An 18206-nucleotide genomic window follows, 5' to 3' on the forward strand; every position below is an offset into this window, starting at 1 on the left:
CGTGGTTTTGGAAGGGAATGGTTGATTCTATGAAAATCGCCTTGGTCCTTGAGTGAAGGACAAGAGCGCCTTAGCCATTTTTATCAAGTCTTGTGGTCTTTGCAACTTCGTCCTTCCTTGTAGCGCTTTAAATATCATCGCCATCTTGTGCCTTGGCCTGGGTTCATCCAAATTTGGAGGTAAAGACTTGATAATGTGTTTTTCGCCCTGGTCCCTGGGTGAGGGACAGGAGCGCCTTGGCCATCATGAGCTCACTTGTGTTTTGCAATCTTTCAAAATTATCTTCAATGGAGTGATTATGCCTTTCTTTACTCATCTCAAATGAAACACTTGCTTTTCCTTGGCCAGAAACTTGTCTTGAGGGAAAATCGCTCTAGTCCCTTGGAGAGGGACAGGAGCTTCCTTTGAAAATAGCTCTGGTCCCTGGGTGAGGGACAGGAGCGCCTACTGCAATTCGAGTTGATTTTCTCCATTGTGACTCATTCAAGTTATATTCAACGAGCAAAACATACTACCCTTGTCCTCCTCAAATCGCGAAATCACTTAAATCTTGTGAGGATAATGCAAATTTGGAGTTCAAGCTCCGGTCCTTCAATGAGGGACAGGAGCAAATTTGGTCTTCTAGGCCAAAATGCCTCACTTTTCACCATGAAATGTCTTGGCTAAGGAAGATATCATCTTGCTTCATGCTATGAATAAAAGTTAATGTCCAAAAAAGGTCTAAAATTGTGCATATAAAGAAAAGCGCTCTGGTCCTTCAGTGAGGGACAGGAGCGAATTTGACCTTCTAGGCAAAAAACTTCATCATTTCATTGTCAAGTCTGGATGCTCTATCATGCTCATTTCGTCCTTCACCATGCCTTTGATGTTCCAATTTGACCAAACAAGGTCAGGAATGACTCAAATAAGCCTTTTCGCCCTGGACCCTTGGTGAGGGACAGGAGCGCTTTGCCTTGGTCCCTTGGAGAGGGACAGGAGCGAAATTCGCTCTGGATCCTCAGTGAAGGACAAGAGCGAAATTTGACTTTTTGAACTCTCTATCAGGATAATTTTTATGGAATATAACATTTAAGTATAAGTGACATTTATACTTTAAGTTATATTCCATATATACTTTCAGGATGTTTGAGAGTGGTTTCAGACCTCCAGGAGTTATATTGCAAAATCTAGTTTTTGGAGGTTTTTCAGTTTCCAGACTTAGTCAAATTTCAGGATCAGGACTTTCCAGACTTAGCCAAATTTCAGGATCAGGACTTTCAGACTTAGCCAAATTTCAGGATCAGGACATCACTCAAGCCGGACTTGCTATCCTATTGATCTCCCCAACAACACTCAAAATGCAAAGGCTAACTAACAAAACCCTAAAAGACCCAAAAACAAACCCTAAAAAGCAAAAAAAAAGCAAGGGTCCCCATTTGCAATGGGGCGATGTGTGAAAACGTCACAACAAAACCCTAATTAGGGTTTCACCCAAGAAGATTCCCCACTCAAGATACAACAAGGTGGGAATCAGCAATAAATACCCCATAAAGCCCATATACAATTAATTACAATCCTGCCAAAAATGGCACCTATAAAGCATTAAATAACCATTACATTCAAAAAGTGCTCACTATGCAATGAATGTACCCTCATGCAAAAATCGCCCATGATGTCATAAATGCACCATCATCTATTGAACGTGACGGTTGCATGCAGAAGGAATCTGCCATAATGCCATAAATGTGACGGCTGCATGCGAAAGATGCTCCATTAATTCTTCATGCAATGACCGGGTTGCCATTGTTGGTATTTTGGTATGGTTTTGTCATTGATGTCAACACCTACTAAACGCTTATCAACTTTGGCACTTTGAAGAATCAGCAACATTCACCGGCAAGCAAGTGACTCATGCACAGTCACCGGTATCTGGTACACCGGCAAGATATAATGATCACCGGCACTTGGAATGATATGGAAAACACTTGGTAATGACGAAGACATCATTTGGACATCTTGTCCTAGAGTTTTGTTTATTGGTATAATCATATTTGCATATTTGCTGTTACCGGCAAATAGGTCCAGGGTTACACCGGTAGGTTTATCTTTTCCAAATCAGCACAGCACGCTATGGAGATGATTAATTATTGTTGTAAATGCATTAAGCCGACATGTTCAATCGGATATTGAAGGAGGGTTTTTTGTGAAGACAAACAGAACTACACCGGTACTGAATCCACCATATGAAGATGCTATTTTGTGCAGTACATTCTTATTGGATTTAACCATCCAACTGTAGTCAGTGTGACTCCCATTTGTGATTGAGCAGTGAGCTCTAGGCGCTTGGCCTTTCTGAATGTGCAAACCCATTTATGTACACTTACTATCTGCAGTAGTATCATCTGATTGTGGGTAAGGTTTCCCACCGTGGTTTTTCCCCTTACAGGGTTTCCACGTACAAATATTGGTGTTGTGTTGTGGATGACTTTGTCTTTATGTTTCATGCACTAATCCTTACCGGTATAGCAATTAACTGTTAAAACTGTCTACCAGCATATTAAACTGGTTTACCGATATTAAGCATTAAATTGGTTAAGTTGTTTTTGGTTTGAATTTATTTGATATGACCAAGTTTGTTAACTTCTAAGGCGTAATGGGAAGACTTTGATGCATATTTGCCTTTGAGAGGAGGTTTGAGGCGATGAAGTGGTGAAAATCAACCTAGAAGGAGAATTTCGCTCCTGACCCTTCCAAAGGGTCCAGAGCGAAATCCTCAATTTGACCTTCTTTTTTGCCTTAAGCACTAGGAGGACCTTGTTTTGAGCTAATTTGATGGTGGATTCACTTAAATATGGCGAAAGGAGCTTGAATTTGATCAAGCTTGAAGGAGGATTAGATGAAGGAAATGTGAAACCAACCAAGGAATGGATTTCGCTCCTAACCCTTCCAAAGGGTCCAGAGCGAAAATCCCCATAGACCTCATTTTCTTCCTTGTTTAGACCAAGTTCTTAGTTTCTAAGGCATGGTGGAAAGTGGATTGACATGTTTTTGCCTTAATGAGTGACTAAAAGTGAAGGAATGAAGGATTTTAGCCTAAAATAGAAATTTCGCTCCTGACCCTTCCAAAGGGTCCAGAGCGAAATTCCTCAAATCACCTATTTTCTCCTTGTGTGAAGCCAAAACATTGATTCCTATGGCGTGGATGCAAGTGGAGTGGTGTATTTTTGCCTTGCAAGGAAGATTATAGTTGAATAAATGAAGAGTCAAGCCTAGAATGTGGATTTCGCTCCTAACCCTTCCAAAAGGTCCAGAGCGAAATTCCCCAAAACCTCCCTTTTCTTTCAATTTTGTGCCAAGCCAAGTGTGGGTCAGGGTGAATTAAGATTGGAGATGTCCTCAAGCATGGCTTTGAGTTGCTAATGATCACCAAATGTGAAGGAATTGAGCAAAAACTAGAATTTCGCTCCTGACCCTTACAAAGGGTCCAGAGCGAAATTCTTAAGAACACTTATTTCCCCTTCAAAACAAGTCAAGTTCTTGGTTTTTATGGCCTAGGTAGGAATGGAGTAATATGTCCTTGCCCTTTTGAGGTGAATTAATGTGGAAAAATGAAGAAATGAGCTCAAGAACATGGATTTCGCTCATGACCCTTCCAAAGGGTCCAGAGCGAAAATCCCAAAACCTATTCTTTCTTCCAACTTTTGTGTCAAGACAAACCTTGATCAAGGTGAAATAAATTTGAAGATACCCCTAGGCATGCCCTTGAATGGATTATGGCCACCAAAAATGAAGATTTTGAGCTAGGACAAAGATTTCGCTCCTGACCCTTCCAAAGGGTCCAAAGGGAAATCCTAAATAGGTCCTGTCTCTGGCCATGATTTTTAGCGAAATTCTCCTTTCAAGTCATTTTAAGGTCAAGTAAGTGTTGTCTTTGTAAGAGAGGGATCCAAAAGGTAAGAGTCAAGGTAGAACAAAGTGAGAAGAATGGAGCTAAGTAAGAGAAAACAAGAAAAGAATGAATTTCGCTCCTGACCCTTCCAAAGGGTCTAGAGCGAAATTCCTCAAATCACCTATTTTTTCCTTGTGTGAAGCCAAAACATTGATTCCTATGGCATGATTGAAGGTGGAGTGATGTACTTTTGCCTTGCAAGATGAATTGAAGTGCAGGAAATGAAAGATCAAGTCTAAAACTTGAATTTCGCTCCTGACCCTTCCAAAGGGTCCAAAACGAAATTCTCAAAATATCCTTTTTTTTTTCAAATTTGTGTTAAGCCAAACGTTGATGAAGGTGAATTGGACTTAAAGATTGCCATAGGCATGTATTTGAATAGGTTATGAGTTCAAGAAGTAAGGATTTTGAGCTAAGGAATGAATTTCACTCCTGACCCTTCCAAAGGGTCCAGAGCAAAATTCTCAAGATCACATAATTCACTCATAAAGGAGGCTAAAAAATGAATCCCTAGGCTTTGGAAGAACTAAGACTAGCACATGCTTACCTTGGGGAGCAATTTGGAGTGAAGAAGTGATGCAATTTGGGCCTAATCATAGAAATCGCTCCTGACCCTTCCAAAGGGTCCAGGGCGAAGTCCTTAGAAATCCCCATTTTCACCTTGATTGAAGGCAAAGCTCATAATGGCAAGAACATTAGAGGTCAAGGATCAAGATGGTGAAATAATAAAAAATGGAGAAAAGTGGCAAACATTAAAGAAACATCAATATCTCCTAAGCTTGCCTATGCCTCTTAAAGAGATTCACAAATAAAGCCACATTCAAGACACATTTTCCCTCTCATAAATTGCTAATCAGACCTCATTTGGATAAATAATGCAAATCTGCCTTAATTAAACACTTGTCAAATGTGTTAAATTGATTTTTTTAGGCCTTAAAATTCAAAAATTCACTCTTTGCCGCCCAATTATATTTGTTTTTAAGCCTTATTGCTAGGTCGGCCACCTTAAGGATGAATTTTTAATTTTATTTGTTTATCTAAGAGGTCGGCCTCTTGAGAAAATAAGGAAATCGCCATATAAAGGTAAGTAAGTTTGGCAAACATTAATCATTCATTTGTATTTCTTCCTAAGCGAATTTGAGGAGCAGAAGTGGAAGAGCAGATTGCAATAAGAAGGTGAATTTCTGATCCATAAATGCTGGTTAAGGACTGAATCTACAAAGGCGAACCTGAAGTGCAGATCAAAGACTTTTGAAACCCTCTGAATACCACTTGGAAGAAAGGCGAATCCAGCAGCAATCTCCATTTTTTATCCAACTTCTCAAGTTGATAATTAAAAATCAAAGGTAAGGTGCACAATCTGATTTTTTTTGACAAGGTATTGAAGATCTGATTCAAGTTTCTGCATCCATCTTCTTAAGGTTAGGTCTTCAATATCTAGTTAAATTTCTAGGTGATGACAAGTTTGAAAATTCTTAATTTTTAAGGTTTTATCATTTCAATTTTTAAGGAATCTCAAGTCACCTAGCTAAAGTTCTACACTTAAACCTAACTTAAGCCTCTTTTTTGTAGGTAGCAAATGGCGACCCCCAAGGCGAGTGGATCCGCTACCCGACAGGCTCTCATTAAAGAAGATCAAAAGAATGACAATTTGGAGACAAGGATCGTGTCCAAATGGACCAGTATTGGCGACACCGACTTAGGGAGCTTCAATGTGAAGAAGTTTCGAGAAGCACCCTACATCGGCAAGCCATCACCCATAGCCAAGAAGATAATTGAGAGTGGCATCATCAAGGCCACAGGCTTCCCTCCCATAGTCAAATCTCATGAGCTGATGATCGAATGTGCCAGGCACTATGATTCACATTCAACGACAATCATAGCCGAGGATGGAACTGTCTCAACCTATCTTTTAGAAGAAGCTATAAAGTGAAGCTTTTCATCTCCCAGAACCGAGAGATATGATCTACAAGAGCTTAGAAGGAGCTAGGTCTATCTACGAAGATGATCCTGATACCTGTCCAAACTTCATCAATAAGAATTGGTTACTCAAGAGTAGGCTTCGCTTGAACAAGATACCTAATACGCCACACAGAATTGATTTCTAAGAGGAATTCAGAGATTTGATAACCATGCTCACTCGGGTTATAGGTGCCTCTCAGGCCTTCTTCTTCGACAAATGGATGTTCTTCTTTATTCAAGTGATCGTCCAAGTAAAAGGAATGTTCAATTGGGCCCGAATTATTAGCAACAACCTAGATGTTAAGTTGAGGAGGCTAGTCCCTACTAAGTCATTCCACATGAGTTCATATGATATATATTCTTTAGTCGGAAGTTTTGAGTATGCAGGGCTACCACAGAGGAGTTGTTGGGAGAGGGACAAGAGAGATAAGAGCATGTGACTCTTATGCTCAATTGCATCATCCGGCTAAGAATTACTACAAGCTAGTCAATGACACCTTCACAATGTATATCACTGGGACGTTGCAAGGAGGGATTCACCAACAACTATCTCCAGAAGCACAGGAGTTTGTGAAGAAACATGGTGCATGGTTCATTCAATTTCCTAAATTCACCTACATTAGGGTCCATGGATGTCCTTCACCTCCCTATATGTTGCCAAGGTATCCTACAGATAGAATAATACTACTTGAAGTGACTAGACAATTGGCAGCTTGTGCTAAAGCATCAAGACATAAGCATGGAAATGGTATCCCCGTACCTATTTTACTGGGAAATTCAATTGAAGTGTGTCCTAATTCTCAAGCAGCTGAAGATGCAGAAAAGGAACTATCTTTGTATTCATTCACATCCTTTGCCTCAAGAGAGAATTTTGATCCTCATGGTCATATGGAAGAGACAGTTGGGAAGAAGTACAGACATGAGTTTCAAGTAGAGGACTTCTGGATGAATGTTCAGGATGATGTGGAGGTGAAAAGAAAGATGCATTCTAGATTACCCTTGGATCTTATCAGGAAATGTAAAGTTTATAGAGTAGCCGATCAAGCACAAGATAGTGGTAGATATCTCCAATCATCCTATGAGAAGGAAGATAAAGAAGTGAAGATAGATTGGAATGAGCAAGAAGTTGTAGACTTGAGAGCATTGATGGACCCAGTTTTGAATTGCACTTGCAGATAGGTGGACGTCCAGCATCAAAAATTGAAGGAGCAAAATATAGCCATGACATTCACCCTAGAAGCAAGAACAGAAGAAGGAGAAGCAAGTGTGAGTGAGAATACTTCTCATTCCAAGGGGTTGAAGAGAAAGGAAGGACCTGAGAAGAAAGAACCATCCAAGAAAAAACAAAAGGTGAATCCTGATTGTCCATCGAGTACTTCTTCTAGACATGAAAAGGAGATAAGTCAAGGAGAGGATCAAAGAGAGAAAGTGTATGAAGTTGATGAGTCTATGGAATCCACAGTGCAAAATGATAAAAAAGGCAAAGGACGAACACCTCAGCACTCGTCAAGTCAGTCTCTTCCTCTCCAAGTTGGTGCTAATGAGCAACAAGAAGAAAAGAATGATGATGAAGCAACATCTCGTTTCAGAGTTGAGGGGCCTTTGCCTGAGGAAATACAAGTAAGAGATAGAAAATCTTCCATTCCAGATTGGCTAAAAGAAAGACTTACGAGGGTAGTTGTGGTTGAAGATGAAGATCAAGTATTTGATTTGGAAAGTCTGCTAGGAAACTCTCAGGAAGAAATCGAAAGGAAGAAAGCTACAAAGATGTCAAAGGTAATTAGAGATGATGCAGGACTCGGGAAGATACAGGTAGCTACACCAACAGTGGACAAGTATGAGGATGAGATTATGGCAGAAGAATATGATTTAGAGACATTTGATCTTGGTCCACTTACATCCGAGCAAGCCATGGAAGAAGCAACTGATTCAGTGAGAGTAGTTAATGATAAACTCAAGGAAGAAATGGAAAAGAGTAAGAGGTTAGAAAAGGAGGTTAACGCTTGGAGGAATTATTTTAGCTACCTCAACCAGCCATTAAGGCACAAGATCCAACAGTTTCACCTTTGCAGGCACTCCCTCCTGAGTCAATAAATGAGGCAGGAAAGATGAAGAACTTAGCCCAACTCATGAGTACATGGATTGATGAATCCTACAAGGTAGCCATGGAATTTGTAACAAGAATGATGAAAACAGTCCATAGAGCTATCCAAGTCCTTGAGATCATTCATAATCTAGTAGTGACTATGGATGCCTTCACTCACACTAGAGATATTGTCATCCCTGTATTACAAGTAGTAAGAAGGACATCTAGACAGGTTTTAGCACAAGAGAAGATAATTAATGGAGGAACCCATAATCTTCTACAATGGTCAACTTTGCTCCAAATGAAGGAAGTTCTATTTGAAGACATCAATAGTAGATGCAGCCGAGTTGAGGGCACTATCCATCCTATTCAGGATAAGGTGTTTGATGTATTATGTACAATCCTTGACAGAAGGATAGAGATCGAAACAGATGTGGATGTCCAAGAATTGGAAGACAGGATCAAGATTATTTTTTGCAAAAAGAAGAACATGATCACAGAAAAGCAGCGAGATCAGATGTATGCTACTATGTTCCTGATCGAGAAAACAAAAGAACTAGAGCATGGATGGGAGATGACCCTTCTTGCAGCCTTTGATCAGGTCCTTCACTTGGAAGAGCAGATGAAGAACCTGCATGAGATTCCCATTGCTGAGATCGAAGGAATTACGTCCAGATTCATTGAATATGCCAGAAAAAAAACATAGAAAAGGGAACAAAATTCTAGATGAAAAGTTGTTATGAAATGATGTGGCAATTCAATTCCTATTGGGCTATGTTTCCTCGTTATTTGTGCCAATTTCTATTGGCTATGGAATGATAATGCTTATTTGATTAGGGTGATTTTTGTAACAAACCCTTATTAGGGTTTAGGTGTCAAAATCTCAGCCTTTGATCTTCTTTAGATCCAGGCCGTTCATTGTATTTGAGAGTGCTATATAAGCCCTCACTCATTTCATTTTAAAGAGTTAGTTAGAGAGAAAAGAGGGAAGAATATTAAGATTGTTAGCAGCAAAGATAAAAGTAGTGAAGAGAGAAAGTTGAACAATTGTTGTTATATTTTGCTATGAGATCAATAAAATATAGAAGTTATGGTGTTTTACTGCAATCTTTGTGGCTTTTTACATGGTTGTTTATCTTCTTGAATCACTCTTAGTGGAGATAAGTTCTTAGATTTTAGAATTAGATTGAGTGACAAATGTTAAGTTTGATCTTTTGGTAAAGCTCATAGTCCAAAACACTAGCCACTTACTGATTGTAAGTGTGCCCCATGTGGTCAGCTGGAGATATTGAAATTGTTTAGAGTTCAATCATTATTGAATACCGATATGTATCTAATTGATAGTATCTATGTTCATTAATGATTCAAAAATCTTTGAATTCCCTTAGAAGATCGCACCGATTCCAGTAGAGTTGTTGCTTTATGGCAATACTGAGATTGGTAGAGTTTTACCAAGACCAATCCTTCATTAGTCATTCCTAGGCCTAGTTTAGCATCGCCTTCTTAAACCCCTTATCTTATCTTTTGTCTTTTTTTGAAACATCAGTTAATATTAGGAGAATTCAGTTTCCTCATTGAAAAGTAGTTGCAAGAACAAGCTTTCTTGGAAAGTATGTAAGGCCCCTTGTAAAACAGAAAACACAACGACCACTGGTGCTTATCCACAAGTAGAGAACCTACATACAGAACCTTGGAGTTGCTCCGATTGATCCTTCTGCGAAATCTTCAGCATTCAGGGAGCTTTATTCAAGAGAGGATAAGATACCTCCAGGTATTTTATTATGTGTTTGGTTGTGTACAAAAGACACATCAACACAAGGGAATGGATATAAATAGGCAACTCAAAAGATGATGAATTATTTTTTTATTGAATCATTTATATAGAACTTCCATTCTGTAACTGTTGAGGAGACCCATTTCAAATCAAGCATGCTTTCAACACTTATTATTAATTCATTTTAGGGAGCTTCTATCAAATTTTACTTTGTATAGAGGCATTTTAATTGCTTAAGGCCAATGTTCTTACATTTTCCATACCTAGGTTCTATAGATATTTTTCAGAACATTGTATGCACTATGCATCACACACTAGTTGTTGTCACTGAAAATGCCCCTGATATCCAACTAGCTAGATGAAGCTAATGAAAATGTTTGAAATTGTATCTATCATAAGTACCCATAAATTAGTTGAAATGCAGCCTGAGCAACTCTAGTCCATCAACCATATCTCCCAACAGTTTGTTTTAGTCTTATGGATATTTGAATCTTCAATAAAACTAGTCACAAGGTTTAATAAGATTTCTTTTGGTCCAACTGAAAATTCATTTGCACCTTAACGTTATAAGGTGCTGAATCAAGTTTCTATGAAGTGATGTGTGGAGAAAAGAGGACTGTTTTTATCATTTATGATCCCTTTATTACAGGCTCTTAAGTGTATCTCAGGTTACAAAGAGATCAACAATTCCCTTCATAAGATCTGGGGATTAGACTTATTCAGCTCTATCTATTAGATTCTTTACTCTTCATAAGTTTTAAACTCCTTGCTAAAAAGATGCAATCTCGTCCCAAACTCTCTGATACCTTGACATTGGTATTACCTTTCAACCATTACCATTTAGTATTTGGCATTGACCTCCTCTCACAAAGAAGCATATTTGGAGGACTAACAGGGTCGTAGGCCAATGAGACCTTGTTCAAGCTGCATCACCAATGAGACCTTGTTCAAGATGCATCATCTTTTTCTCCTGGATGGAGAGGACGTCTGACTAGAAAGGATCTTCTTGTCATGCTTCTTCAAAAAGTGTGTTACAAGGCTCAAACAAAAATTGTGAAGAAGAGCTCTAATAGCAGTGGATTCTTCAACATTTCAAATCCATTGAACCAGAGGATTTCACAGAAGTTTTATCAATATAATACTTGTCTATGACAAGTTGTTTCAAAATTCCAAGCTACTATATTTTATATTGATTGCTTTTGCATCATATTTTGTTGTGCGTCTGTTATTACTATTTAATAATTTATAAATTGGAGTTGAGATATGTGGGATATTTCTACGATGTAATATCCAGTCCTCTTGAAGGCTTCTAGACATCCACAGATGTATTTTCTTTTGTTTTTCACTTCCACATACATGCCAACATAAACGTAACAGCAAAAGCTTGCAAGAGGGGTTGAGATAAATTTGATGGGGCCTCTAAGAGCAACTCTTGCTTAGCAGGGGCAAGTTTTATTCTAAGAGATGTGAAAGGAGGCTTTATATTAGGAGGCTCACAATTTCCAGTGAATAAAACCAGTAACTATGTGGAGCGGAAAGCCCTTTCTTGTGTGTATTCAAGCTTCTTATTGAGCTGGCTATAAAGAGATTGAAATAGAAGGTGAATGCTGTTAATAAAAGTTGTTGTCAAAATTGGAATCTTAAGGCAATCTTAGAAGAAATATCAATCTAGAGAGCTATGTTTTTCTCTTTTCAAATTTTCCATTGTGTGATTTATGATTGGGATAATCTGCAAGCTATAATAGAAGTGTGTAACCCATAGCATGCATTTACTTTGTAGCTAAGTGAAGATGGTGTTTGAGGTGGGATAACAGTGGCTAGATAACATGACTGACCTTTCACATGCTCTAGAAATACTTCATTAATTATAAGGATGCATAGGAGATCTCCAACAACAATGTGGATTTTTTTCTTTTCTGTATTTTTGCATACCTGTAGGTGGTGCTATTTAGCATGTGACAGGGCCTTAAGGATTTCTTTGGCTAGTGTTTAGCTGGGTATTTTATAGTCATGGCAGATAGCTACTCAGATAATAGATTGAAACATATTTTCAATTGCAATTCAGTGGCCAACCTCAAGATAGTTAAAGCCATAATGGGAAAAGATGGCTTGGCAATTTGGTTTTATTCATAGTGGTTCTCGGCAAGGTGGTCGGCAAGATGGTATTTAACTGTGATATTTCTAGTGGCAGTATTCTTGTAATGAATTTTGTTATCAGCTATAAGTAGATCTTATATGCATATGGTTGTCTCTTTGGCGCTGCTATGCCTGTTAAAGGTTGTTCGTGCAGGTTGCCCTTTTTATATGTTGTCTTTCTTATGTTGTGGGGATAAGAAGCCATTAATAGAACCCCAATATCTACATTTAAAAGATAAATGTACACCCAATGTAAAAATGAAACACAAGTGCAATAACAGTACATAAGACCTGTGAAAACAAAAGAATGTCATGTACCAGAAAGATTTACAAGCTGTAGATCCATACCATGTACAGTTGTAGATCTTTCCTTGATTTTAATCTGGTAAGCCCCAAGGCTTAAGGCTCAAATTCTACCCATGTATATTAAGAGGACAAAGATCAAACCCTATTTATACAAGAGCTCCCAGACACCAGGCATTCCTGATGACACAGGGATTATACCTAATTACAGGGGGAATCACCTCAGCGTTGCTAAAGGTAAAAGCTTTAACACTTGCACTTGCAGCTCTCAATACCCAGCGAGAGGATTTCTCCACCCATTAGTAAAGTAATATGCCAACCACTTTTTTAAAACCCTTAACCTGTCACCTTCTTTTAAGCATTTACCATTTAATAGAGCATAACAAGTATATGATATATGCAATGGAAGTCTGGTAGTGATAATAAATTACAATACAGATAGATAAAGTCCAGGACATTTTTATCGGCTAATGTTCACCATTTGACTAATTTTTGACAAACTTTTCAAGAATAAGATTAACTAATTAGCAAATTTTCCAAGGGGAAGCGTACCAGTACTGGTTATAGCTAACTTCGTGCACCCACAGATCCTAAATGGTACATCGGATTTCGACCATTTTTTTTTTGTTGTCTCCATTTGCGACTTAACTGCTTATAGCTAAGGTTCTGGCTTCTGGGTAGTAACAACACACGCAGTGGGATCAGTTATGCGCACAAGGGTCAAAAAGTACACATTTCAAAGTGTCACCCGATACCTACTTAAAGATGTTCCAATTACCGTCCACTTAAAATTGCCAGTACTTGTGAAAAAATGTCCCAATAGTTGTGCACAAATGTCCTAGTAGTGGTGCACAAATGGGCCAATTATGGATCAAAAAAGCTAAAAAGTGATTGGCCATTGGTACATGTGAAACTCATTAATGAGCTGTTCATTATCACTTTTTTGGCTCCTTTAAAATTAGTGATTGGGGGGTTGGGTGCACAAGGAGTGATTGGTTATTAGAACACAATCCACTACTGGTACTCTTCCCCTAATATACCTAGAGATTTTATACCAAAATTTAAAAATGCTTTTCAATTCGCCAAATCTGCAACGATGAATAGTAAACTATGTTCCACAGCATTTTGGGGATGGGGATGGGTAGATGGCAGGATGACAGGGACACATTTCGAGGACAGCAGTCTGAGGACCAATTTTTTGGGACAGCAATACATGTATATGAATATACATATACATATACATATATATACAGCATATATACATATATATATGTATATGTACATGTATACATGTACATATGCATATATATGTATATACATATACATATATAGTGTGACAGAATGAGAGAGAGATTCAAATTTCTACAAGTTAATGGACAACAGTATAACATCAGCAATATAACATGACACCGTTAAAATGATGATGTCTAATGTCTGCAAAAGCCCGCATGCCAACCACATTTTAGAAAAAAATGTTTATCTGCACTTCTCATGCAATACCACACCATGGCCAATGCAGCTTTAATCTCTTTTGCAACGGACTCTAATACCATATCGAAAATGTTAAAATTTGACACTTTTTTGAACAATGAGATTAAAAATCCAAATTATTGCTGTTACTGTTAACTATTATATAACTTATATCATTAGCTATGAATCTGAATCAAGATATATTTATTTCTGGTGTTATAATGCTGTTATAATGCTGTCATGATATATTTAACAGTTTTTTTAATGTTATGAATGATTTGTCCTTTTAAACATTATATAATTTGACTTGCCATCAGGGACGTCTGGCCATCCCTGGGAGGGTCGTGGGATGTATTACACATCTCCAACCGTCGCAGGCATTTCCTATTTCTGCAACACATTTCAGAAGCATTTTGAAGATTTGAAGATTTTTGAGGATGACTAGGGGATGTCCCCTCCCACCCCCCATACCCAAAACGCCATTGGGGACGGGAATGGGATTTGAGGGCTGGGGAAATGTCTCAGTGGAACACAGTTAGTAAATCTTATGTTTTTCCTTCGAATTAATCTTAAATATTTCTCTTAGTTCCTGAGATTAACATAATCACTTATCATTCTAAATTTGTAAGAAAATTGTCCAAGTCCTAAAATTTTCTGTGTATATCCCATTCCCAGTCAATCAAAAACAAGTGAGCCAGCATCAGCAACAAGTAGAACACCCATCTTCAGCAATATCACAGTTTCTGCTAGCCAAATAGGTGGGTTTGGTCGAGCAGTTAGAGATTAGGCAACTGTCCACCTCTCGTCGCAATCAGGCAATTGCCCAAACTAGAAAGGGAACTGAAAGCTTTTTCTAAGTGAATGCAGAGTCATTTGCAGTTGAACAGCCCCATGTTGTATGATGTTTTAACCACTGCCAGCATTTTTATAGAATTATGTATAGGAACTATCATTTCATTCTTTGAGAATAAAGTTTTCAGAAAAGATCACCCAGTGAAAGACTACCATTTGACAAAGAAAGCATTCCTTCTGTAAATGCTGCCAATTAACAAGCCCCTCAGCCAAAGACCTTTTACAGTTTCCTGTGGAAAAACTCATTGCTATGATTTTTCAGGTGAAGATTCCAGATTTCTAATTCTTGGGTTACATAGACCTTCTTGCCCAGTAAAAATAGCAGTAGCCCCCTCCATGGAACTTCTTTTCCAGTAAAAAATAGCAGTGGCCCCCTCTATGGAACTGCATCCATAGTTAATTTCCCATAGGGCTAATTGATCACAAAGTACAAGTGACCATGATTACAGATCTTATAGAATATTCACTCACCAAATCCCAGTACCAAATATCAGTATATATATTTTTTCTTCTTTTGCAAGTGCAAGAAGTGTGGAGAGTCAGAAATCAAGTGCTAATCCACCCATATTAATATGCCCAAGTTCAAAGCTTATTTAGGGAAAAATATTGCAGTGAACCTAGTTCATGTCTTATACTACAACTTATTTGTGGATTCATATTCTGTTTTGGTTATTACTCATTTTAGTTTTCTATTTTTAATATTTCTAAATGTCTAATTTCTTACATATTATAGTATCTGCCAGTTCAGTAGACAACAGATTTTTCAACTTAAGATATGCACCAGGGATAAAGGCCTATAGGTAGAGGCATGGCGATCCTAGTGGGGATTGCACCAAGTGCCCCACAGTGTAATGCTTGAGATTTTGCGTTGTTCGGTGAAATCCAATTAAGGCTTAAATACCATTGTTGATGGATATTCTCCCCTCTTCATCACCTGAGCCTTGCACCTGACCTTGTCGATTGAGGTCCACCTTTGGCGTTCCCTGCATTCGGCAACTTGGATGTAGTAACCAACCCAATTCTTACACTTACAATGTCTGCTGAGGATTTTAACCTAATTCTCTGTTTTGGAAGCCCTATTGTTTTTACCACTTGAACTCATTTCATTGAATTACCGAGTATGTGATCTGAACCCCTAGAGATAGCTTTCGTTTAGAACTCACACCCACGAGTTCCTTTTGAAATTTTATACCCAAGTTTATGTCAATTCATCACTTTTGGAACCCACAAACGAACTGAATATATAGCAGTAACAAATTTTACCTTTTTATCCTCATTGAAGACTAGACTGGATAGAGATAAACGCCCAGTAGTCAAATAAGAGTAAAACTTCAGCACTTCCTCCCAAGGCCGGTCGTACAAATATTCATAGGACTCCCTGCCATGGCCATTATTCATTAAAAACAAACCCACCGAAAACATCTTCTCCAATACTTTTACAGAGTAAATGGAAACTGCTCTGTGAAAAAAAATATATCAATGATACATACCTGGCTGTCCATCTGAATGCTCTGCATTCGTCCTGGTGATCATAATGAGCGTAGACTTTCTCTGTTTGATCTTTCATATCTGTTGCTCCTTTAATGGCCTTCGCGTTTCGAAGAGCTTTAAAGCATTGCTTTAGCAGCTTCATGAAAAGTGCGACATGTTCAGTGGGAAATCTTCTTCTTGGTCTACCTGAACTATTTTTTCCTCCTCTTTTAGGTAACTTCATAAACATAGAATAGCCAAAGACATTAATCTTAGGTTGAAATAAACTAGCACTTGCATCAAAAGGTGCAATGGTTATGCCGGTAGAAAATATATATACTTTGTATAATGTATTGAAGTGTTCAAAATTCTAAAATATTAAATATGAAAAAATGTAAATTAATTTGAAAAAATAAATTGTATAAAAAGTAATTTGCGGATTTTTATAATAATTGTGATCATGAAAGAAATTAAGGATGTATTTTTTTGCAAATTATATAAGATTAATTGAAGTAGATAGAAATTTATGATTGCAATAAATGAATATTTGAAAATTAAATATGGGGATAAGACATTTAGCTTGCAAAATAAAGATGTTGTACATAATCATTTTACAACAAAGAACAACAAAAAATTGGTGCTAACATTTGCCACAGGGGTCTCACTTAGTGAACTTGGGTTATAGCAAGTGTTCATGGCATACTAAAGAATCCCCCTATTTTCAAAAAATATTGCCCTAAACTCATTTTTTTTCACCCTCTCCTAATACACAACCTAAATTGAAAGCCCCTCTATTTTCACCAGATATTGTATTTTTTCATAGCCCGAATTAAAAAGCTCCCTATTTTCACCGATAGGTAATATATTGTACCCTCATTTTTGGGATATTAAACCCCCCAATGTGAATGCACGTGATATAATATTGCCTAGTGACGCCCCCGTGACATTTGCACATCTCTTGAGAATACTCACTTTAATCTAAAATGTAAATTCTCTTTTTAGTTCCTTCCTAGAGGCCATGTTAGAATTTTTTTTAAAAGACTAAACTTTCTAACTCATGGCATGGCTTATAAATTTAAAGTAAATGTTTTTCAAAAAAAAAAAATTGAATTGATTAATATCTTTGAATAATACTAAAATATAGGTATTTTATTTATCAAGATTTCATTTTTAGTTGTAAAGTAATTTATTATTCTATATTTTAGTTTTATAAAAATAAATTAATCAATCCATTTTCGTATACACATACACATACACATACACATACACATACACATACACATACACATACACATACAATTACATATACACATGCATATACATGTATGTATGTATGTATATGTATGTATAATATACATACATACATACATGTGTGTGTGTGTGTGTGTGTGTGTGTGTGTGATGTGGCTAAAGAGTAGATAATACAAAAGAACCACAAAATTTCTCACCTTTGATTCCTCTCATCAAAGGAAGCCAACTACATTAGCCATTGAAACAAATAAATCTTTCAAAATATTTAATTTGCATGTTTTCCAAAGCATGTAGGGCATTTGCTTTAGTGATTTCTAGTTAGCTCCATAAATTTTTGAAATACTTATTTGTAATATTGTTGTTGCTATTTATAGGGGAAAAATAGATACTAGTTAATATTTTTAAATAAGTCTTGTTGATCCTATAAAATTTAAAGAAACCTGTGTAGAATCATAAATTACCACTTTAGACACAAAAGGAAAAACTCTCTTTGAATGCTTGCTTAAAGTGTGATAAATTAATCAGGTAAGAATACTTCCTTATGTGTGTTTGTAATCTGTCTGTCAACAGACACCAACTTGGAAGGAGGGAAGTACTTGAGGAATCGTACTTCATTGGAGCTACGTTCTCTTTAGACATAATTTCCTCTAGATAAAATAGACCGAGTTAAGAACATATTTGATGTAAGCTAACATTTATTAATATCAGTGCTACTATTCTATTGTGACATATTACATTATTGAACCAATAACCCTTATTGTGCACTTCAAAAATTGCCTACAATAAACTCAAGTTTGGATCGGGGATCGGGGATAGGCCATCCTTGATAGCCTTTAGCAACTAAAAATAAAGACCCTTGAAGATGGATGTCTAATAGTTAACTCAGTGTAGATTAGGGGTCAAGGATCAAGAAGGTCATCAAGACCTTTAACGTTTAAGACATAAGCAGACCTGAAGCTTGATCTGCGAAGGGT

At 37.4% G+C, this 18206-nt stretch overlaps 1 protein-coding gene across 2 annotated transcripts in view; it reads right to left on the bottom strand.

Moving 5' to 3' along the window:
- Positions 1-16282, bottom strand: part of LOC131053710 (uncharacterized) — a 45408-nt gene extending 29126 nt beyond the window's left edge. For both annotated transcript variants that reach the window (XM_057988329.2, XM_057988320.2), the window contains exons 1-2: positions 16002-16282; positions 15775-15889 (exon numbers count right to left, since the gene is read on the bottom strand). In XM_057988329.2, the coding sequence (XP_057844312.1) occupies positions 15775-15889; positions 16002-16231 (345 nt within the window). In that variant the 5' untranslated portion in view covers positions 16232-16282. The remainder of the gene's footprint in view (positions 1-15774; positions 15890-16001) is intronic.
- Between the last annotated feature and the right edge of the window lie 1924 nt (positions 16283-18206).

This window comes from Cryptomeria japonica, chromosome 2, assembly GCF_030272615.1.
Source record: "Cryptomeria japonica chromosome 2, Sugi_1.0, whole genome shotgun sequence".
In the NCBI taxonomy this organism is placed as follows: domain Eukaryota; kingdom Viridiplantae; phylum Streptophyta; class Pinopsida; order Cupressales; family Cupressaceae; genus Cryptomeria; species Cryptomeria japonica.